Source organism: Lepidochelys kempii, chromosome 12 (genome assembly GCF_965140265.1).
Source record: "Lepidochelys kempii isolate rLepKem1 chromosome 12, rLepKem1.hap2, whole genome shotgun sequence".
NCBI lineage: Eukaryota > Metazoa > Chordata > Testudines > Cheloniidae > Lepidochelys > Lepidochelys kempii.
This window is the reverse complement of record NC_133267.1, coordinates 17,132,921-17,153,752: the sequence shown is the minus strand read 5'-3', so window position 1 is coordinate 17,153,752 and position 20,832 is coordinate 17,132,921. Positions and strand designations below refer to the sequence as shown.

At 45.3% G+C, this 20,832-nt stretch overlaps 1 protein-coding gene and 1 long non-coding RNA gene across 4 annotated transcripts in view; one reads left to right on the top strand and one right to left on the bottom strand.

Moving 5' to 3' along the window:
- Positions 1-2,878: 2,878 nt before the first annotated feature.
- On the bottom strand, positions 2,879-7,208 carry CBLN1 (cerebellin 1 precursor). The gene is made up of 3 exons (XM_073307702.1): positions 6,592-7,208; positions 5,916-6,035; positions 2,879-4,441 (listed from the first exon to the last, which is right to left on the bottom strand). The coding sequence occupies exons 1-3, from the start codon at positions 6,847-6,849 to the stop codon at positions 4,244-4,246; spliced, it is 576 nt and encodes a 191-aa protein (XP_073163803.1). The 5' UTR covers positions 6,850-7,208; the 3' UTR covers positions 2,879-4,243.
- An 89-nt stretch (positions 7,209-7,297) lies between these two features.
- LOC140896234 (uncharacterized) overlaps positions 7,298-20,832 on the top strand; it is an 88,785-nt gene continuing 75,250 nt past the window's right edge. Inside the window, exon 1 of one of the 3 annotated variants that reach the window (XR_012154473.1) lies at positions 7,298-7,448. This is a non-coding gene — a long non-coding RNA (uncharacterized lncRNA). The remainder of the gene's footprint in view (positions 7,449-20,832) is intronic. The other 2 variants (XR_012154472.1, XR_012154471.1) reach the window with 2 other exon arrangements.

Genomic DNA, 20,832 nt, shown 5'->3' with positions numbered 1-20,832 from the left:
TCTAAGCTCCTTGTTCTCGTCTCCACTACATCCATTAAAAGCTAATCAGAGAAAATAATATGCCTATACCCACCCCGCTCTTTAATAAGTTACATCCATATCACACCAGTACACGTCGTCGCAATCAAATACCATAAATTCCAGCCCCAGAAATGTAATGAGACTAAAATATGATGCAAAATGGAGCGAGCCAATATGCTGGAATGAGCTCAGATTTTTATATTTTAGTCTTTTCCAGAAACTCTGATATTCCAGCCAACTCACAAGCCCTACAAAAGGGCGTTCTGGGAAAATCTCACATCAACCTTTTGAAAATAGGGTCTGCTACTCGCCTTCCATTATTGCCAAGCTAAAATACCTACAACGATCCATTCGAAAGGAAGGAAAGAAAAAAGCCCAGACTATGTTACAGATGCCTGATCCAGCAGCCAGGAACGTTTTCCCATGATCATGCCAGGGAACTAGAGAGTCAATATTAGGAGTTTGTGGTCCCAGTGCCCATAAACATCAGCATGCCACCTTATAACGTGGGGCTGCCAATCAGCTCTGAGAGCTGCTGCTCTGTGGCCGCAGCTCGGGGCTCAGGTGGGTTGCGGAGTCCCACTACGGTGCGTGTGTGTTTGCTCGGCTCGTTGCACAACGGCCACTCGTTGGCTTAGAAAGGTTTCCAGAATCCAGACTAGCCCAGAGTCCTGCCTCCTCCCCTCCTCTCTTTGTGCTACCTTCCCTTCCACTGAGTCCATTCTCATCAGCCGCTGCAAGGGATTCCTTCCGCGGCACGGGCCCAGTAAGCATTCCTTGTAGCATAGCACCCCTGGATACATAAGACGTGCTGAGCTCGTGTGTTGCTTAACGGGGACTAATAAAAGTATCATCATTCCGAGCCCGCCTAATGAATGTCCGTGCAATCTCCAGGAGGGGGCTCACTGTGCAGGGGAGCTGTGGGGCTCATGGCACGGAAACTGACTGAGCAAGACTTTTCCGGGCAGCAACCAGGGAGTTTTTAATGGCAGAAGCTCGGTGATTTGCTGCATTCGGGGGAAATACCATTTCCCACTGTGCAATATGAACGCGACTCTCACGACCAGGGAAAACTGTCATGGGAAGACGGCGATTTATGTTCTTCGAGTAAAACAGCAGCTTCAGCCTTTGCCTGTGTGGAGTTTTATGGGAGAAGCACATATGAGCTACAGGACCGGCTCCTTTAGTCTTTACACAACCAAAACCCATACGGCGTCTGAGTGTCGGCTGCAGGATCAGGCCTGTAATTTAATCCGGAATGTCTGCGATTTTTGCCTTGTCTTCCCTGTTGATCATCTAGCCTAAAGTGGAGAGGTCGCTGCTGGAAGACTCCAATGAGGAACCCCCTCTCCTCTCACAAGGGGTGAAGGAGCCGCTACTGTTGGCCATGGAGTCAGGTGTTGACGTAAAACCTGGAGACTCGAGTCCATGATTTATCTGTAGCCCAAGTGAAGTAAAAGAAAGGCTGAGGGGGTGATCGGAGGCGTAGGAAAATCACAAGCAAGACGCATGGATGTAAAGGGGGAGGGGACGCTTCTAGGGTCCTCCTGTATCAAAAAAAAGGGTACTAACCACCAGCCTAAGGCGTGGAATGGAAAGGGGAGAGCAAGTGGGCAGGGAAACAGTTAAAAGCTTCTGGGGAAAGCAATAAAGTGTGTTTCATAAAGACAGGCGTGTGGAGCCCCCCACCACAGAGAGACAGAACGGTTTGGTGCAAATTATAACTCAAAGTGAAAACAACCCCACTGCCTTCCATCATGAACCCTTCCTCATAAATTTCAATTGTTCCCTTCTGTGGCTCCTTGCCAGGGGCTGCTGATGCCAGGAATCTGGATGGGTTTATAATGAAGTGCTTGTGGCAGCTTTCCCCTATACCACAGGATGAAAACCAGCCAGTTTCTTTGTCTCTCTCAGGCTAGGGATGTTCATCATTTCTATAACACGTGGTGAGGAGGGGGAGGGAGCGGAGAGGAAGGGCCGGGGTGTCCTCGATGGTCACTCGCTGGCTCAGAAGGAGTCTGTAAAGTGGATAATCTCAGCAGAACGTTGCAACATCCCGGACAACTGAACCGATTTCTGCACCTACTCCAGCCAAGTCTTACCCGTGCAATTTCTAGCGTCCAGTCGATCGTTCTAAACCCTTGTGTCTTGGGCCTTCCTTTCTGCCATACAGTACCTGGACAGAAGCGATAGCCTGTGTACAATTAATAAACATCGGCACTAGAACCCAGGCGTCCGGCGGGAGAAAGACCCTTTTAGTTCTTTGCACCCCCAGAGAAAATAAACCCTGGTGCTGTCAGGTAGTTGATGATTTGTTTTATTTGAAAATAAAAGCCCTACAGATATCTCACTCAAATTCCGAAAGCAAATTGACCGTCTGTCTAATCTATCTATCCACCCCTTCAGTTTTACTTGGCAGGATCTCGAGTATAAACGAACGTGCTCTCCTTACTAGGAGAAGGTACATTTGTCAGTTGTACTAAAGACCTCCATAAAAACTATCAAACTCAAAATAAGCGAGTGGCCTGGACTTTAGGAAGGTTTTACAGAGTCCCCACCCGCTCTATGAAACTATTACCAAGACAGAAACTATGAATAAATTGTTGCTTATTATGCTAGTATTAATTTTCCCCCCAGGAGCTAATTAAATTCCTTCCTGGAACCCAGGGCTGAACAACAACAACAAAAGCCTAAGATTTTAACTGTGTAGCAGCCAACCCCATATTAGATTGTCCTGGAGAAAGATCTTTTTATATTCAGTGCGTAGCCTGAGTTAATATTATTATATCCAAGATCTGCACCCTCTCATCACAGAATCAAACTGACGTGGATAGTCCTCCAGTCAAAAAAAGGTCCATTTGTTTATTACACTGGTTTATTTCACATTAGGTTTAGATACAATCAAAATCCTTTACGTACCTTTTTAATAAAAGTAGTATTCTCTTTGAGGACTGCAAAATTATAACATTTACATCTTTCAAAGACTGTAAACAAAATAATACTAGCAAATAAATAATACTAGCATCGAAGTATACATTGTTAGATTTTTAGACGGCTGTATAAAATGAGATTTGATTTATAGAATATAATACAGACAATGGTATAAACAATACAGATCTAAGATTCTGTGGGCGACTTCTCAGCGATAGCTGAGTTTGGTTTTCATTTTTCATCTTTGGGGTACTTAATCACTCGGGCGATCTGAACCACAGAGTTTAAATTGCGTTTGGTTGATGATGATCTGCTGAAATTAACTCTTTTAATACAATTTAAAATAGCGCATAACACATCGAGGATACAGCGCTAGAGGCGGGAAAAAAGGGGAAATTTTAACAAGCTTTAAAATTACATTTTGCTTCACTTATTGTCCAGATCATCACCATTACAAGTGTTTGAGCCTGCAGCTTCTTAAACTTTTTCTAAGTCTGAGAAGGGGCTAATAATTCCATTGAGAGAACTTATTTTCTGTTTAAGAATAATAAAAGCCCATTTAAACTTTATTGAATTAAAGCAAAAATTAATTTTCGATATTCACACATATATTACAGAATAAAAGTAAAAGTTCAATATAATTCCTGGAGTTTAGTTGGGCCACATTTTACAAGAGCTAGACAAGCATCAAAACATTTAGCAGCCTTAAATTCCACAATCACTCAGAATTACATAGAAATATTGAAATACTCTGGTCAGCCTCCACTGTGAATAGTTCTTCATGTATAAATTTCTCTCTTTTTTTTTAAACTTTTGTCAGCCAGTATACAGCGAGATTTGCAATTTATCTTTCATCATGGCAACTATGTACTCAAAAATACTTTTTTAAATGTTAAACTCAGATAAAGAGTCAAGAATAACACGTTTTAAAAACAAAACTACCAAATATGAAGAACAGTGTAAATACTGAAGGTAAAATAGTGTGATATGGGAACCACTGGGGAAATTATGGCAAATTACACCAGTGATACACAAATTTTAACTAATTTGGGGTGGAAGGTGGGGAATATAAATGGAGATATGATCAATTACAGTGTCTCCTATCTGTTGGCTGCAACAACAAAAATAATTCTTCAAAGCAGATGTACACAAACCTAAGCAGGATTTAGCTTCTTTAATATTTGAATGTAAAAAGTTTGCTGTCCAAGGCTTTTCATACCCAGCTACAATTTGGGAATTTGTAAGAAATTCTCTGACTTGCTGCTTTCTCTCTGTTCAGATGATAAGTTATTTAAAGAGGGAACACTAGAAATCCAGAGAATGTTGAATACTTCCAGCCTCCCATCAAGTTTCCTCTCTCCAGTTTTAGATAAACTCTGTCTCCTTTCTCCATTTGAATCAGGACTCCATTGCTGGCAGCTTCTCGGGTCACATCTTGGTCCCCTGCAAAGGCGGAAATCACTGGCCACCCATTTAGCATCAAACTCACCTAAAGAGCAAGATAAAACAAAGCCCTCTGTAAATTAACATCAGACAGGGATAACAGCCAGGGCTTTATAACTGCTCCCAGGCTCACCTAGCAGGCAAAACAGTCGCTCTATTATTTTTGTCACATGAAACTCTGGATATTTTTTGAAAAGAAATATAAATCTAATATCAGCTAGGGTACACACTCTAAAGAAAGGGGATCTTTTACTGCTGCTTTGGATTGACAGCCTACATCAAAACACACCATCCATATGAAATAGGACATTGATTCTGATTTGAACAATTTCAATAGGATGCTTTTGCTTGAAGGGTATGAAGAGGTCTGTCCCTACTTAGTGAAAGATGGCTTTATGTGAAACCTCAAAAGGGGAGGAAGAGAAGTGCCGCTGCAGCTACAGCCAATGCCTCTGGAGTATATTCAGAAGGTAGTTTTCCTTTGTTAGGCAGCAAAAACAATGTACCACCACAGAGTCAATAAGCACGGTACACCTCACATGAATAATGTACTACATGCCGAATCTGCTCCTGCATAAAAAATTACATGGTGTGAATACATATACACACACAATAATTTGCTCTGTACATATATAAACTGTAATTTGCCATTTAGATTATATTCAGCAGGTATTGTATAACAGTATAAATGTATAAACCATATACAATACACACACATTCAGCAACAGATCTGCTGTATCAAGATTAGATGCTTTAGTCCCCAGCCTTCTACATCATCGGTTAAACCTTGTACAATTACCAAATGTTAAAAAATCCCTGTTCCATACACCTTGTCAAACCGGAGAGAGAGAGACTGATTTTAACCTAATAATTATATCATTTTTCCACGTCTTTTTTTTTAAGAGTTTAATAATTTGGGTCAAAGATAAATTGCATTTACTCGCACAATGTTTAGGTTTTCTTGGAGATTAGTCGTTCGCGGGTAGGCCTTGCGTTACACGGCCAGCAGGAATAGGAAACGCAGGAATTGCTTGGACTAGTAAACGCTCATTTTGGGTGTTTCATTTGTCTCCGGTATATGCTCAGCCATCCTAGGACAAACAATGCGCCAGAGGGGGTCACGGCAAGGCCCGAGACGGGTTAGAGCAGATTTCACAATACTCTCCTATTTGAAAATATTGCTAGGGAAAGTTCACACTTTCTGTTTAAAACGCCTCCTCCCAACCTCATGATATAAAGCATCAATATATTACCACACAACAGGAGAGCTCCTAAATAGCCACCCCTGATTAAAGAAACGCTGTCTAGCCCCTTGATTTCCCCCTTCCCTCTGAATTTTCTTGGGTTACTGACATGAAACGCTCCACACCTGACGCTGCCAAGTCCCACAAGATAAATTCACCAGCTCTAGCTCAACCACGCCGAAAGAAGTTTGGGGCCCTTTCTGGAGCCGGGGACCAGTGCTCCTAACCCAAACCGAACCGCCCAGCGAGCAAAGGCAGAAAGGAGCGGAGTCTGACCTGGATGGTTTGCCTGTTGTACACCTTCACCACGTGAAAATTAAAACTGTAAATCCCTTTCCTGGGCGATATAAAAGTGCTTCTTTCCGAGTCGAAGTTGCTTCCGATATTCACTAGCACCTGCAATGGAAACGGGGACATCAGCATCACAGGGGGGGAGCGGAGGGACCCGCAGGGGCGTGTGCTAGGGCACCGGGCTGGGCTTCCCCGGCTCAGCATCCGGAGCTGTCCTGCCCACCCCCCGCAGCTGTGCACTGGCTCCCCCGGGACAGGGCTCGCAAGCTCCCTGCCCGCGCCTCGCTGGGTCGCAGCCCCCGCCGCTGCTGCCTGCCCCCCCCCTCTGTGCTGCGCTGGAAAGTTTCCGCGCCGGGGTGTTAACGGGCTTTTCCGCGGAGCGGCTCCCCTCGTGGGGAACAGCTGGATGCGGCCACTCGCCCGCCCGCCCGCCCGCCGGTTAACTCGGCCGCCGGGCTCTGGCGCAGGGCTGCGGGACGCGGCCAGGGCAGGACCGTGCCTTTCTCCTCAAGCCACCACTCCGCCATCTATCCCCTCCCGCAACCCAGCCAACGACTGCCCCACAGACCCCCCCCCTCCACCCCGCTCCGGCCACCGCCTCTCCCCGCTGCCCGCCTCTCCGACCCCCGGGCAGCCTCCGCCCGGGCGCTCCCCGCGCTACCTGGTCGAAGTAAATGAGCATGGTCCGGTTGCTCATCTCCGAGGGCTCGTGGTTGGTGCTGCGGATGGCGGAGAACGCCACCTTGGCGCTGCCCGAGCGCACCGAGATGCCCAGCGCCGTGCCCGTGGGGTCCGAGGTGGGGTTGGAGTCGCACACCACCAGGCACTTGCCCTCCAGCACGATGGGCTCCGTCTCGTTCTGCCCGCACGCCAGCCGGGCCAGCCACGCCACGCCGAGGAAGAGCTCCAGCCGCAGCATCGCGCCGCGCGCTACCCCGCAAAAAGACACGGAGGCTCGGCTGCAAGCCCAGGCGCCGCTCGCGGCTGCCGCGCCCCCCTTCTACCGCGCCAGCGGCAAATCCAGCGTCCCGGGTGGTTTGCGAACCCGGCTCCCTCCCGCTCGCCGCTCGGCGCCCCCCTGCGCTCGGGCCAGCCCTGCCCCGGGCGGCTCCCCTCGCCCTCTACGCCAGAGCCGGGGGGGAAGCCCCGCGGCGCGTGGGAAGCGGCCCCTGAGCAGGCACCCGAGCAGCCCGAGACATAGCGCGGCGCTCCCCGCCAGCCCCGCCGCTCGCAAGGACGGATGTGGCCAATCGCCCCGCCGCGGCCGGGGAACACAAAGGCGCCGCGCGCCGCTCCCCGCGCCGCCCCGCCGGCCCCGGCGTCAGCGCGCCCCGGCCCCGCCCCCTGGCCAACCCGCGGCGGGCGCTCGCCCGGCCCGCCAATGGGCGGCCAGTCCGTCTCTTGCCACCTGACGCCCGGGCTTTTGTTATTAGGTGCGAGAGGCAGGTGCGGAGCCGCAGCCGGGACTCGCCCAAGTCTGGAAGGGGAGCGCGGACCCGCCGCCGGCCCCCGGGACAGGTAGGGGCGGGAGGAGCCCGAGCGGCCGGCGCAGGGGCAGGACTTTGGGTCGCTGTGAGCTGAAGGCAGCGGGCGGCGAGGCCCGGGCCAGCGCCCGGGGAGCGGCAGGTGCGGGCGGGCGGGCTCCGGGCCAGGGAGCGGCTCCGCAGTCAGGCTCGCTCCCTGCGGTGCCCCGCTGGCCGCGTCCAGATGCGCCCCTCCGCCCCGGCCCCTTGCGCCTCGTGGCACGTGCGCCCCCGCCTGGGGGGGAGCCTGCGGCGGCGGCTCGGCTGGAGGCTGCTTGCAAAGGAGAGGGGGTGGCTCGGCTGCGGCCCGTGAGCCCAGAGCGCTGGGGGGTAGAGCAAGGGGTTGGGTGGGCAGGGGGAGGCTGTGTGCGCAGGTCGGCGGAAGTCAGGTGTAGCCTGGTGGTGCGCTCACTTGCAGCGGTGTAAATCCGGACGAAGCCACCGAAATCGGTGACGCTATTCCGGATTGTGCAGGGGCAGTGTGCACGGAGGAGGAGGCGCAGCTCAGCTGCAGGTTGTGTGGCCCATGTTCATCCTTAGTGGCATTCCCGGGTTCTGAGCGGGTTGCACCGGGGAGGAACGGGGCTGTGCGCGCCAAGGGGGAGGGCGCGGTGCGTGTGCCTGGGGCGAAGGCAAGGTACAGTCCAGGTCGAGCCTGGCGGTGCAGGCATGTACAGGCGTCCCTCTCTTTCATTTCCTGGAAAGCTGGCGGGGAGTGTTTCTGGGGTCCCTTGTGGGGTTGGTTGGTTTGGCTCTTTGCTCTCTTCAGCTCCTCCTTTGCCGCCGCACGTTCTGCCCCAGAGGGCAGCAGCTAGAAGCTCGGAGGCACTGGAAAAGTTGCAGCTACTTCCCCAGTAGCAGCGTCCTCCTAGCTGAGATTCCATCTGTATCCCCGGGCAGATGGCCCCTCGGCTGAGTGGCTTCTGCACTGGTGCTGTGTGGGGTTCAAGACTAGGTGCTTCAGTGACACACAAGTAGGTCCACCGACTTCTTTGTTACTACGGGTAAGTAAGGAAAGCAGGCGTTGGCCCAGGACATTGCGCTGGGAGCGGTAGGTGTAGTAGGGGAAGCTCAGACACCTCCCATAGGCTATAAGAGGTGGTTATAGTTGTGTTTAAAGTAAAATCTTTCCAAACCCAGCTCTAAGGAGCTGACCTTTTAATGCTATTTTAAAGGTTAGCTGTTCAGGTGTCAAAAGTTTTAGTAGGGCCCAGGTTCCTTCACACTCTCCGAAAGGCAGTGCAAGGATCAGCGCTGCCCCATGAAATCAGCTAAATGGATTTAAAAAAAACAGAACAGAAATAGCATCAACTTCAGTTTCCTGAACTGTGGTTGAAATTTGGCCTTTTTAAAAGTTCCTCTCTGTAGCAATCAGAGCAAAGGGCTGGGATCCCAGGAGACCCAGTTCCTAGCTCCTTTGATTTCTTAGTGTCAGCCCTGTAAAAAGTATGGGGGAGGAACAGGATTTTACTAACAACAGATGCAGTATCTCTGTTGAGCCTTACTGAACAAGAAACTTTAAAAGCATATTAAGGCTTTCAGGGTTTTCAATCTATTGTACTGCTCAGGAAATGGATCTTAAGGAGGCTTGCAGTGGCATCTATGTTGTTGCCTTTGGATGCTTCAATTCCCTACCCCTTGGGGTAGCACTAATGTGGAGCATATATTTAGTACTAATCAGTAAGATCAAATGTTTGTCTCTCTAGCTGGGCATGTTACCACTATCCATTTTGGATGGGGTAGCATAACACTGCAATCTGAAGCTGCAAAAGAAAAGCATTTACTGATGAAGTGCTGGAAGTGAATAATCAGACCAAGAGATTTCGTTACCTGTCTGACCGTGCTATCAGATTGGTTTTCAAAACTGATTCGATATTCCCAGGTAATTCCTTGAGTGGAATTTCATAGCAAGACTCACCTGTGCTCTTGTAATATTTGATGCCATTGTCCAAAAAAAATAAAAAAATAAAGCCCCCATGCAGGTCATTATGAGTTTCTGTAACTACTGATTTTAAATCACTTCATTTTTGAAGCCATAATTGTGAAGTCTTATGTTATATATAAAGATCAGATCCTGTAAAAACACACACACAATTTTACTCACATGACTAGCTCTGTTGATGCTAATGTCAGTACTTATATATGAATAACTGCTTACAGTATTGAAGCCTAAGGTTGGAATAGGGCTTGGTTTAAGGGCAAAGGGACATAGATGGCAACCTATGGCATCATACTGCAGGGGGCACCAAAGTACCCCAAACTCTTTTACAGAAAGTGGGAAGAGGAACAGCATGGCATCCTCCAAAGTGTTGGCTCAGGGGTATAAAACGGAAAGAGAAAACACACAGAAAGGAGGGGGGGGAATAATAAAATGGAGTGGAGACAAAAAACAAAACAACCTCCCCTCCCCCCCCAAACATACCACCTTGAAGACAGAAAATAGAATAAAAGAGCTAGAACAATGTTAAGTTTTACATGCCAGCCTATGCTTTTGGGGAAGCCTTCAAGTAAGAGATTTATAGGTTTATTTCTTTAATTTAAATATATTGCCAGTGTTGTTGACCCTCTTGACTGGGATTGGAAGTTGGGAAGCCAACTTTTTTCTCTAACGTGCCAGCATGCTTGAAGCTGTGACTCACCTATTGGCATCAACAGAAACCGAGGCAAGCACCATGCATTTCATAGGACACTCATGCCTTGTCCCACCTTCCTAGACTGCTGGTGAAATTAAGACTTGATGGATAACCTTAAGTTCCCAACTTTGTAACAAGAAAAGGAGTACTTGTGGCACCTTAGAGACTAACCAATTTATTTGAGCATGAGCTTTCGTGAGCTACAGCTCACTTCATTGGATGCATACCGTGGAAACTGCAGCAGACTTTATATACACACAGAGAATATGAAACAATACCTCCTCCCACCCCACTGTCCTGCTGGTAATAGCTTATCTAAAGTGATCATCAAGTTGGGCCATTTCCAGCACAAATCCAGGTTTTCTCACCCTCCACCCCCCCACACAAATTCACTCTCCTGCTGGTGATAGCCCATCCAAAGTATAACTCTCTACACAATGTGCATGATAATCAAGTTGGGCCATTTCCTGCACAAATCCAGGTTTTCTCACCCTCCACCCCCCCACACAAATTCACTCTCCTGCTGGTGATAGCCCATCCAAAGTATAACTCTCTACACAATGTGCATGATAATCAAGTTGGGCCATTTCCTGCACAAATCCAGGTTCTCTCACCCCCCCACCCCCATACACACACAAACTCACTCTCCTGCTGGTAATAGCTCATCCAAACTGACCACTCTCCAAGTTTAAATCCAAGTTAAACCAGAACATCTGGGGGGGGGGTAGGAAAAAACAAGGGGAAATAGGCTACCTTGCATAATGACTTAGCCACTCCCAGTCTCTATTTAAGCCTAAATTAATAGTATCCAATTTGCAAATGAATTCCAATTCAGCAGTTTCTTGCTGGAGTCTGGATTTGAAGTTTTTTTGTTTTAAGATAGCGACCTTCATGTCTGTGATTGCGTGACCAGAGCGATTGAAGTGTTCTCCGACTGGGTTATGAATGTTATAATTCTTGACATCTGATTTGTGTCCATTTATTGTTTTACGTAGAGACTGTCCAGTTTGACCAATGTAAATGGCAGAGGGGCATTGCTGGCACATGATGGCATATATCACATTGGTGGATGTGCAGGTGAACGAGCCTCTGATAGTGTGGCTGATGTTATTAGGCCCTGTGATGGTGTCCCCTGAATAGATATGTGGGCACAGTTGGCAACGGGCTTTGTTGCAAGGATAAGTTCCTGGGTTAGTGGTTCTGTTGTGTGGTATGTGGTTGTTGCGGGGCTGTCTGTAGGCAAGGACTGGCCTGTCTCCCAAGATTTGTGAGAGTGTTGGGTCATCCTTTAGAATAGGTTGTAGATCCTTAATAATGCGTTGGAGGGGTTTTAGTTGGGGGCTGAAGGTGACGGCTAGTGGCGTTCTGTTATTTTCTTTTAATGTAACACCTATCTATAGATCTCCCTCTTAATTTAGCACTTAGTGGGGGACTGGATGCCTCATTTGTAGCTCACCAATTTGAGTGCAGCCCAGATCAGAAGGGATTACAAGTTGTTTCCATCTAAAGGATGTCTGGTGGCTCTTATGAGATGAGCTGGTGGATCTCCATTCCTGGTCCCACATCACAAATTCACCATCAAGCTTTGCACTAATTAGCAGACTCAGCAGAGGGCCAAGAACTGCACAGGGCATGGAAAGTAAATGACCCCGTTACTCTTAGCTGAAATCCTTCCCTCCAAGTCGAGGTGAGGCAAGTGTGCGTGGGAAATTTGCCTTGGTGCTGCATCATTCACAGGTCTTTTGGTCTGATACCTTTCACAAGCACTATAGCAACACACTTTCTTAAGATGAAGCTTTGCTTATATGCAAATCAAATATGCAAATTAGTTCATGGCATAATTTGCATAACATGTTACATGGAGTTGCCCAAAACTTGGTAGCTATATTGAAAATCTGTGTGTGGACATAGGATTCCGGCTCTTACTGAATATGAAAGAGGTCAGCTCAGCAGGAAGACAGTAAGCAATGAGATGTAAATACATGTATTAATTAGTGTTCCCAGTTTGTGAATCTTACTCAACACTTGCAAATGCAGAAGTTTACAGAGGTTCAGGAAATAGATTAATTCATCTGTCTGCAAAACACCAATGGCCATTGCCCTCTTATGTCATTTGCAGATCTAACGGCACCAAAAGCTGTATCTGCGGGGGATGGTGTCAAGGTAGTGGCAAACCATTACTGACCTGAAGCTGAGGTATCCTTCAGAGAAATCACGTCTTTTAAAAATCATGCTTTTGAGAACAAAGTAAAAGCGTGGTGTGTTGTATGGTATCTGCTCAGGAACAGGTTTTGGAGGAAGAGCTGCTGGTTGCAAGTTTATAGAACATCTACAATTCCTCCCCCCCCCTTCCCCCGCAATTTTAAAACACTTTGAAAATCATTTGGAAAAATATATTTTGAAACTGACTGATCCTCTTTGAGTTTCTGAAGAACCACTTCAAGAGCGATTACTGTACCACTCACGCTCTGAGTGACTTGTTTACTTTATTCAATAAGAATACAAAAGGCCCCAAAATACCATGTTTGACTCTTTAGTAGTGAGTTTAATGCTCATTGAAGGTACTAGACTGATATCTCTAGAAACAAAAATTTGGTCTAGCTGCAAAGCAGGTTAATCATGAATAGCAGCAATGCAAGCTTCCCTTCATCACAGAGCCTAAATCCTGACCTAGAAAGATCAACTTCAGTGGCTGAGAAGGTAGTTCACTCTCCATAGATATTCAACTTAAGCTTCACCACAGACATGGCCTACAAGAGGCCAAATTTGGGGGGGGTTGTTTTTTGTTCCCCCTCCCCAACAAGTACAAATGTCCACCATGAATCCTTATTTTTGCCTTCAAACTTGAGTAATTTATCAACAGTTTAGCTATGAATGAAGCTGTCTTTTCAAAGAACATACACTTCCCAATTTGGTCTGTCTTGAGTAAGAACTGCAAAATTTTGTCCATAACTGGATAACTTGTATGAAATTCAGTTTGTTTGCTGCTGTGTTACAAAGGATATATAACCAAAAGCAATTCTTCTGTAAGGTTTGAGAAATCTCAGTCTGATTTGGGATCTGTAACTGTCCATATAAATAGTTTTTCACCCAGAGCATCTGTTGGGGTTTTTGTACAAAATTTTAGAAATATAAGAATTAAATTTAGAGCAAAATGCTCTTGCTGATCCACATTGCGAGCTGTCTATAAGCTTCCCTCATTTTTTGTTATCAGAGACATTTGCATGAAGCTATGATAATTTTGACGTCATGCTCACTTCCACAGTGAGCAATTATGAAATCTCAATGAACAGATTGACTTCGGCAGGAGAGTACACAGCAGGAGCAGATGAACTGTTCGGGTCCTATCAAGCAGAAATTATCTTCAGCATTCCACGCCCTGTAGAATATGTAAGGCCACAGATGCTCACTGTACAGCAAGTCAGCCTATCCAGGCTGGTGCATAGAGACTGGCACAGACGCCAAAAGGGATTTGCCTTAGGCCAGGCTGATAATTTGGCACAAAGGTGCAATAACTGGGCTTAGCATATGGCCAATAATATGCATAGCTCATGCATAGTGCATCCTTTCTTAGGTATGCACCTAAGGATCATGGACAAAGTTACCATCTATGTATGTTCAAAACCTGACTTTCAACATGTGATTTGGTCAAATCAAAACCAAATTTCCTCCAGAACACAGTCTTGCGCTGCTTCATGTTGAGGGATATTTCCACACTTGTTTTCAGACCTCAGCCAGTTTGGTTGAAAAACACTTCAAATTAAGTTAACGCTTAAAAAAAAAAGGGTACTTGTGGCACCTTAGAGACTAACCAATTTATTTGAGCATGAGCTTTTGTGAGCTACAGCTCACTTCATCGGATGCATGCCGTGGAAACTGTAGCAGACTTTATATATACACAGAGAATATGAAAAAATACCTCCTCCCACCCCACTGTCCAGTTGGTAATAGCTTATCTAAAGTGATCATCAGGTGGGCCATTTCCAGCACAAATCCAGGTTTTCTCACCCTCCACCCCCCCCCCCCACAGATTCACTCTCCTGCTGGTGATAGCCCATCCAAAGTGACAACTCTTTACACAATGTGCATGATAATAAAGTTGGGCCATTTCCTGCACAAATCCAGGTTCTCTCACCCCCTCACCCCCCTCCCAAAAACCACACACACAAACTCACTATCCTGCTGGTAATAGCTCATCCAAAGTGACCATTCTCCCTACAATGTGCGTAATTAAGGTGGGCCATTTCCAGCACAAATCCAGGTTTTCTCACATCCCCCCCACCCCCATACACACACAAACTCACTCTCCTGCTGGTAAAACCCCTTCAAAACTGACCACTCTCCAAGTTTAAATCCAAGTTAAACCAGAACATCTGGGGGGGGGGGGTAGGAAAAAACAAGAGGAAATAGGCTACCTTGCAGAATGACTTAGCCACTCCCAGTCTCTATTTAAGCCTAAATTAATAGTATCCAATTTGCAAATGAATTCCAATTCAGCAGTTTCTTGCTGGAGTCTGGATTTGAAGTTTTTTTGTTTTAAGATAGCGACCTTCATGTCTGTGATTGCGTGACCAGAGCGATTGAAGTGTTCTCCGACTGGTTTATGAATGTTATAATTCTTGACATCTGATTTGTGTCCATTTATTGTTTTACGTAGAGACTGTCCAGTTTGACCAATGTACATGGCAGAGGGGCATTGCTGGCACATGATGGCATATATCACATTGGTGGATGTGCAGGTATACGAGCCTCTGATAGTGTGGCTGATGTTATTAGGCCCTGTGATGGTGTCCCCTGAATAGATATGTGGGCACAATTGGCAACGGGCTTTGTTGCAAGGATAAGTTCCTGGGTTAGTGGTTCTGTTGTGTGGTTGTTGGTGAGTATTTGCTTCAGGTTGCGGGGCTGTCTGTAGGCAAGGACTGGCCTGTCTCCCAAGATTTGTGAGAGTGTTGGGTCATCCTTTAGGATAGGTTGTAGATCCTTAATAATGCGTTGGAGGGGTTTTAGTTGGGGGCTGAAGGTGACGGCTAGTGGCGTTCTGTTATTTTCTTTGTTAGGCCTGTCCTGTAGTAGGTAACTTCTGGGAACTCTTCTGGCTCTATCAATCTGTTTCTTTACTTCTGCAGGTGGGTATTGTAGTTAAAAAAAAATCATTCTTTTCATGTTCAGAAATGTCTGAACAACTTTTTGGTAAGACTTTGGAAGAAGAGTTCACCTTTATGCAAAATTCCAGCATGGAAAATTTCATTTTTAGAGGTGAAAGTTGCAGAAAGTTATGAGCAATTGGAAACAGGAGATTAGAAGTAAAAGTTTTGATGCAGTCATGATGAAAGTGGTGGCCACTATTATAAAACTACAGCGATATTTCAGTATAAAACTATCCAAGTGTAAGTGACATTGGGCTCAACTTTGGCTGTTTTTTTGTTTGTAAAAGTAATGCAATCCAAAAAGAATTGGAAGTAATGGCTGCTGCTACTTTTTATTGGCTGTGTAAAATATACCATGTTTCACTTCTAATCCCTTACTTATCACATTTCAGGGTGGATGTTAAACACTTTCATTTACTTCAATGGGAACAAAGTAGGTCATCTCTGAATGCTTTGAAAACTCTTTCCTTAACAAATAAGCCACCAAGCATAGCTAGTTATGTGGACTGATTTTGCCACCTGTGACAATTGTCTAGCTCTTAAGATATTTTCCAATATTGGGATGAAAGCTCACTTATCAGCTGGTCTGTCTCATGACGGGGTCTCTGCTGCTGGGTTTACTGATGACTTGAGACTTAATGCATGACTTGGCTGCAATGTTAGCATGTCACCCTTTAAGTACAACAAACAAGCAACTTCATAAGTCAATGATGACATTGAACCCGGTTGTTTAAACACGTTCCCATTGTCATAGTGCCTCTGTCAAAAGAGAAGTGCATTGTTACAAAAACTAACTCAAACAGAAAATTAGTAATAAATCAAACTTGTAATGAAATGATTTAATGATATAAAGAAACCAAGTTGCCAACAAATTGTGAGCTAAGAGCAGTGTGTTTTGCAATTCTTATGGCTACAGCTATCCAGGACAGGGTGTCACTCAAAAAATATTTTAAAAAAATACTGCACAAATTGCATTGAAATGTCTAGTGATAGAGAGGAGAGAAGGTGTTAGCTATTATTGGTTGGGTTTTTCTCTACTCACAATATTTAAGTGTTGTGTTTACATGCTAAATTAATGGCTTTATTTGAACAGATTTACTATCACATAAGTTTTTGTTTGTTTTCCCCATGTAGCTTAGACAGAGTGGGTTCTCTCCCCCTATTTTTGGCTGTGTTTCAAGGTACATCTCACACAAAGTGGATGCAATAATAATATAGTAACTTAGTGTGTTTTGTCTTGAAGGATCCCAAATTGGTTTACAAATGATGGGTTAAACCTTATAGTCACCCTCCGTGCTGAGAAGCCTGTCACACTGTGCCAAAGGTGGTGAGTGACATTTCCCTGTGCATCTTCCCTCCCCCAGGGGCTGCTGTTCTTGCTGAGGAGTGTTGCCACTTTACTATTCTTCTGCCTCACTCAGTGCAGAGAGGTGGGAGCAGGACTGAGTAAGGCTAGGTGGGAAGGAGACATGTCGGGTATTATGCATTTTGCACTGAGGCACTCAAATACTACTTTGGTGTGGGGGCCATGTAAGTACCTAGATGGATGCACTCACAAGAGCATGGTACAGAAACAACTAAACCAACAAAAAAGTAAGTGTGATAGTAACTGTGAATATTCAGATGCAGAGCTGGCTCCTCTGACCCGAGTTATACTTCAATCTCCAGTCTCTGATACCATCTGGTCTTTTTTCCAGTCCCATATTGCCACTGCCCAGCTGGACCCAGCAGCCTCACATACATCTGCAGTAGCTGGTCCACAACCCACCTCAACCTTGCAAATCTCCTCCTAACCCTTCCTTTCCCTTTCTCCGGCTCACCCCTCCCCCAATCTCCCCTCATCTCCCCTCAGCAGTGACAGATGATTCCCTCATGTGTTGATGATTCCCTCATTGAGCCTGGTGACTGTTAACACAATACTACTCCCAAGGTGATGTGCCACTTCACCACCACTGTTAGCAACACTGAGGGTGATTAAGGTACATACACAGCACCACAGAAATGCAGCCACCTGAGGGTGTAAAGCAGTAGGTAGACGTACAACCTGAACACAGAACACTCCATCTGTGAAAGGAGGGAGATTCTAGTCTTATGGGAGCTTTTCTCTTTTCCATGTGGAGCTGTGAGTGCCTGCACGTGGGAAACTGTATGGAACTCAGTTTATCTACCTGAGTCAGCCTTTCTGGGATTTGAAACTATAGCTCCAAGGAATCTGAATGTTTCACACCCAGGGAGTGAATTTTGTGGTGGGGGGGAAGCAGTGGGGGGAAATGATGGAACTGTATGCATGTACCACTCTCAATACCTGCTCACCTGGTGGCTTCCCCCACAATGGGGAAATCATGAGGGGCTGGGTTGGATCTTCTCATTTTATGGGTGCTTTATGCTAGCACAGCTACACACAGAACAGACTTGACAATCTGATCTTAATGGAATTATTCCTGCATTACATGGACGTGAGAGGAGAATCAGGTGCTAATCAAGGATAAAATTAAAAAAAAGCCATTGTAATTCAGTCTTCAGCTGATATTGATCCCTACAATTTCTGTAAATTCAACTTTTATTTTTTTAACTGTAGAGCAACTCGGCAGCAATTAAAATATTACCAGTAAATGTTCACTACAGAGCCATTCCAATAAACATCCTATTGGTTATTCAACAGTTTAAAAGCATCCCCAAACTTTTAAGAAGAATTGAAATGAAACTGTAATTAAAGTGCAATTCTTCTAGGCACCTCTTTTTTCGTAGTCCTTTAGGTTCCTGTTTAGGACGGATCTCGCTATATTTATTCCTCTCTATATTGGAGTGTGAAAATTATTGGTAATCTTGTATATTTTTGAAAAAAAAAACACCATGTTCCATCAAACACTGACTACAGCAGCTTTTTATTAAAGGAAACATTCTACAAATTCCCCACCAGCGAGCTCATTAACATAAATGATGGAAATCTCACCTCACATTCCAAGTCAGCATATTTTTCTAACATGCCAAGCAGATTTTCTCTCTCTCTCTAACAACGATGGAGGAATTCATTCCATAGAGTAGTCAAAATGCTCCCCTCTGCTCCTGCCAATATAGTAGAACCTCAGAGTTACGAACTGACCAGTCAACCACACACCTCATTCAGAACCAGACGTACACAATCAGGTAGCATCAGAGACAAAAAAACGCAAATCCAGTATCGTACTGTGTTAAACATCTATTACTTAAAAAAGGGGAAAGTTTTTTTTAAAAAATATTTGACAAGGTAAGGAAACTTTCTGCACTGGTTTCATTTAAGTTAAGATGGTTAAAAGCAACATTTTTCTTCTTCCTAGTAAAGTTTCAAAGCTGTATTAAGTTAATGTTCAGTTGTAAGCTTTTGAAAGAACAACCATAAGGTTTTGTTCAGAGTTACGAACAACTTCCATTCCTGAGGTGTTCATAACTCTGAGGTTCTACTGTAGAGAGGAGCACAGGGCAGCAGACCTCGGGCTGGGAAGAGAAGGCTCTGACTCTGTGGCATGCTTCTCTTACCTGCTAACTTTGTGGAAGTCTTCCACGAACATCAGCATCTGTGAAGGGAGTGGACATGTGGAGTGTGATGCAGAGCGTGTTTGAAGGGGCAGCTGTAATTGATCTGGACATTGTCGGGGCGGGGGGGAGGTAGCTTTAAATAAAAGGATAGGCAACTACCGACCACTCCCCCCCACCCCCATGATATGGCAGCATTATCTATTGTATATATTTGAACTGGGTTATTTAATCCATTCAGATAAAGTGTTAATATTGCTCAGTACGCGACTATGCCTCACTATGCTGGGGCCATGCAAACTGTCAAGTCACATTACAGTCCCAGTGCTGACTAGTGAACAAAAGCCTCAGGAAATGTCACCCTCCCCAGCAGCAGCAGAGAGAACATTAAGGGCCTGATCCTGTTCCTACTGAAGACAATGGCAAAACTCCCATTGCGTTTATTGGTAGAGGAACAAGCCCTAAGGGTACGTGTACACTTTGAACTGGGTATGAGTCCCAGCTCAAGGAGGCATGTTTGAGCTAGCTCTGAGTTAGTGCACTAAAAATAGAGTGTAGCTACTGCTGCAGGCTGTCCCAAGTACATGCCTGGCATCACTGATTCCCACATGCTGCTGTACCTACCCTCTGTGTTTAGCATGCTCGCTTGATGAAAACTAGCATGTCTCCCCTTGATCTGGGAATTGCACCCCCAAGTCCAAATGTAGACATACCCTGAGGTAGTGGGAGCCTAGTGTACTAGTTCTAAAAGCCTGATGAGTTAAACTGCTAGGGAACGACTAGGCTAAGCCATTATATTTGTAAGCCATTTTGAGATAAATTGTGCACTAAGATATTGCATAAAATAAACTTCTATTTGAATCTGTTCTATTCTATTTACTTGTGCTCCATTCTTATATATTGTGATATCCTGCTCTTGTCACTGTATATTAAAATAACACTAATTAATAAGGACAAAAACTTAGATTGGAAGAACCGAGACCATGTGGCATTCACTTTGTGTTTAGCTTTATCAGCATCGCACTAGCTGTTACCAGCATGACACAACTTGGATTATTTTTCTTTTAGCATCATAGGGGATGGTATTTCTCACATTTGAAACAAAGACGACTCCTACAAATTATGTTTGGACTTGATTTGTACATGACAAACTTCTAAAGGTTAAGCACATTTAGTATTTTACAAAATGATCTACAGCCCTAAAATAGAGCCTGGTCCGTCAGTCCTTAGGCAAAATACCTTGATTCCAGAGGGGAAAGAAGGGGCCGCTCACATTGACACTCCTCCAGCACTCCTGTTGGCATTATGCAGAGTGCTTCCTCACTACGTCTGTAAGAGATGCCACCAGGGTGAGGTGACTCTGCACTGACCCCTAATGCTGGCAATGGCTTAAAGCTGCAAACCAGCTCATTGTAGTGATAGTGTAATAGTAAAGATTCTTGCTACAGACTAAAGATCCTTTCTAATGGAATTGTATGAGTACTCCCCATTATTAGAAACTGCTAATGAATGTGAACATTTAGACTCTGTACATCCGAGAAACAAACTCTCTTTGTGCCCTACTTGAACATTAAAACACAAAGATAGTGTTTTGAGGGAAATCTTCCGTTTGTTGTTTATCCTCACTTTCAAGTGCAACATGCCTCGGTAGAAACATTAAATGCAAGTAAAATATCCTAATCTTCTTTATGCCAGAAAGAGACCATAATATTTTAACCTCATGAGAGAAAAAGTTTAAATATCATCATTTTATATTAAAACATGAAACTTAATTGCTTTATTATGTGATTATTGCATCCAACTCAGGGTGAAGCAACACATTTTTTTCCTCCACACACAATTCAAATCTTACAATGAGCTAGATGGGCATAGGCAAAACTCCCACTCAGATATTTTGAGTTTTGGTGGCAAATTGTATCAGCGCCAAAGTTCATCAAAGTCAATGGCATTTTTTTTTTCTATCAACTTCAGCAGGCTTTGAATCTAACTTGTAGTCTGCCGAATTGGGCCCTTTGTCAAACTACCGCAGGCTTATCTCCAGATTATTTTGAAAAAGAACTGGTGTTGCCTCCTTTGGAACCTG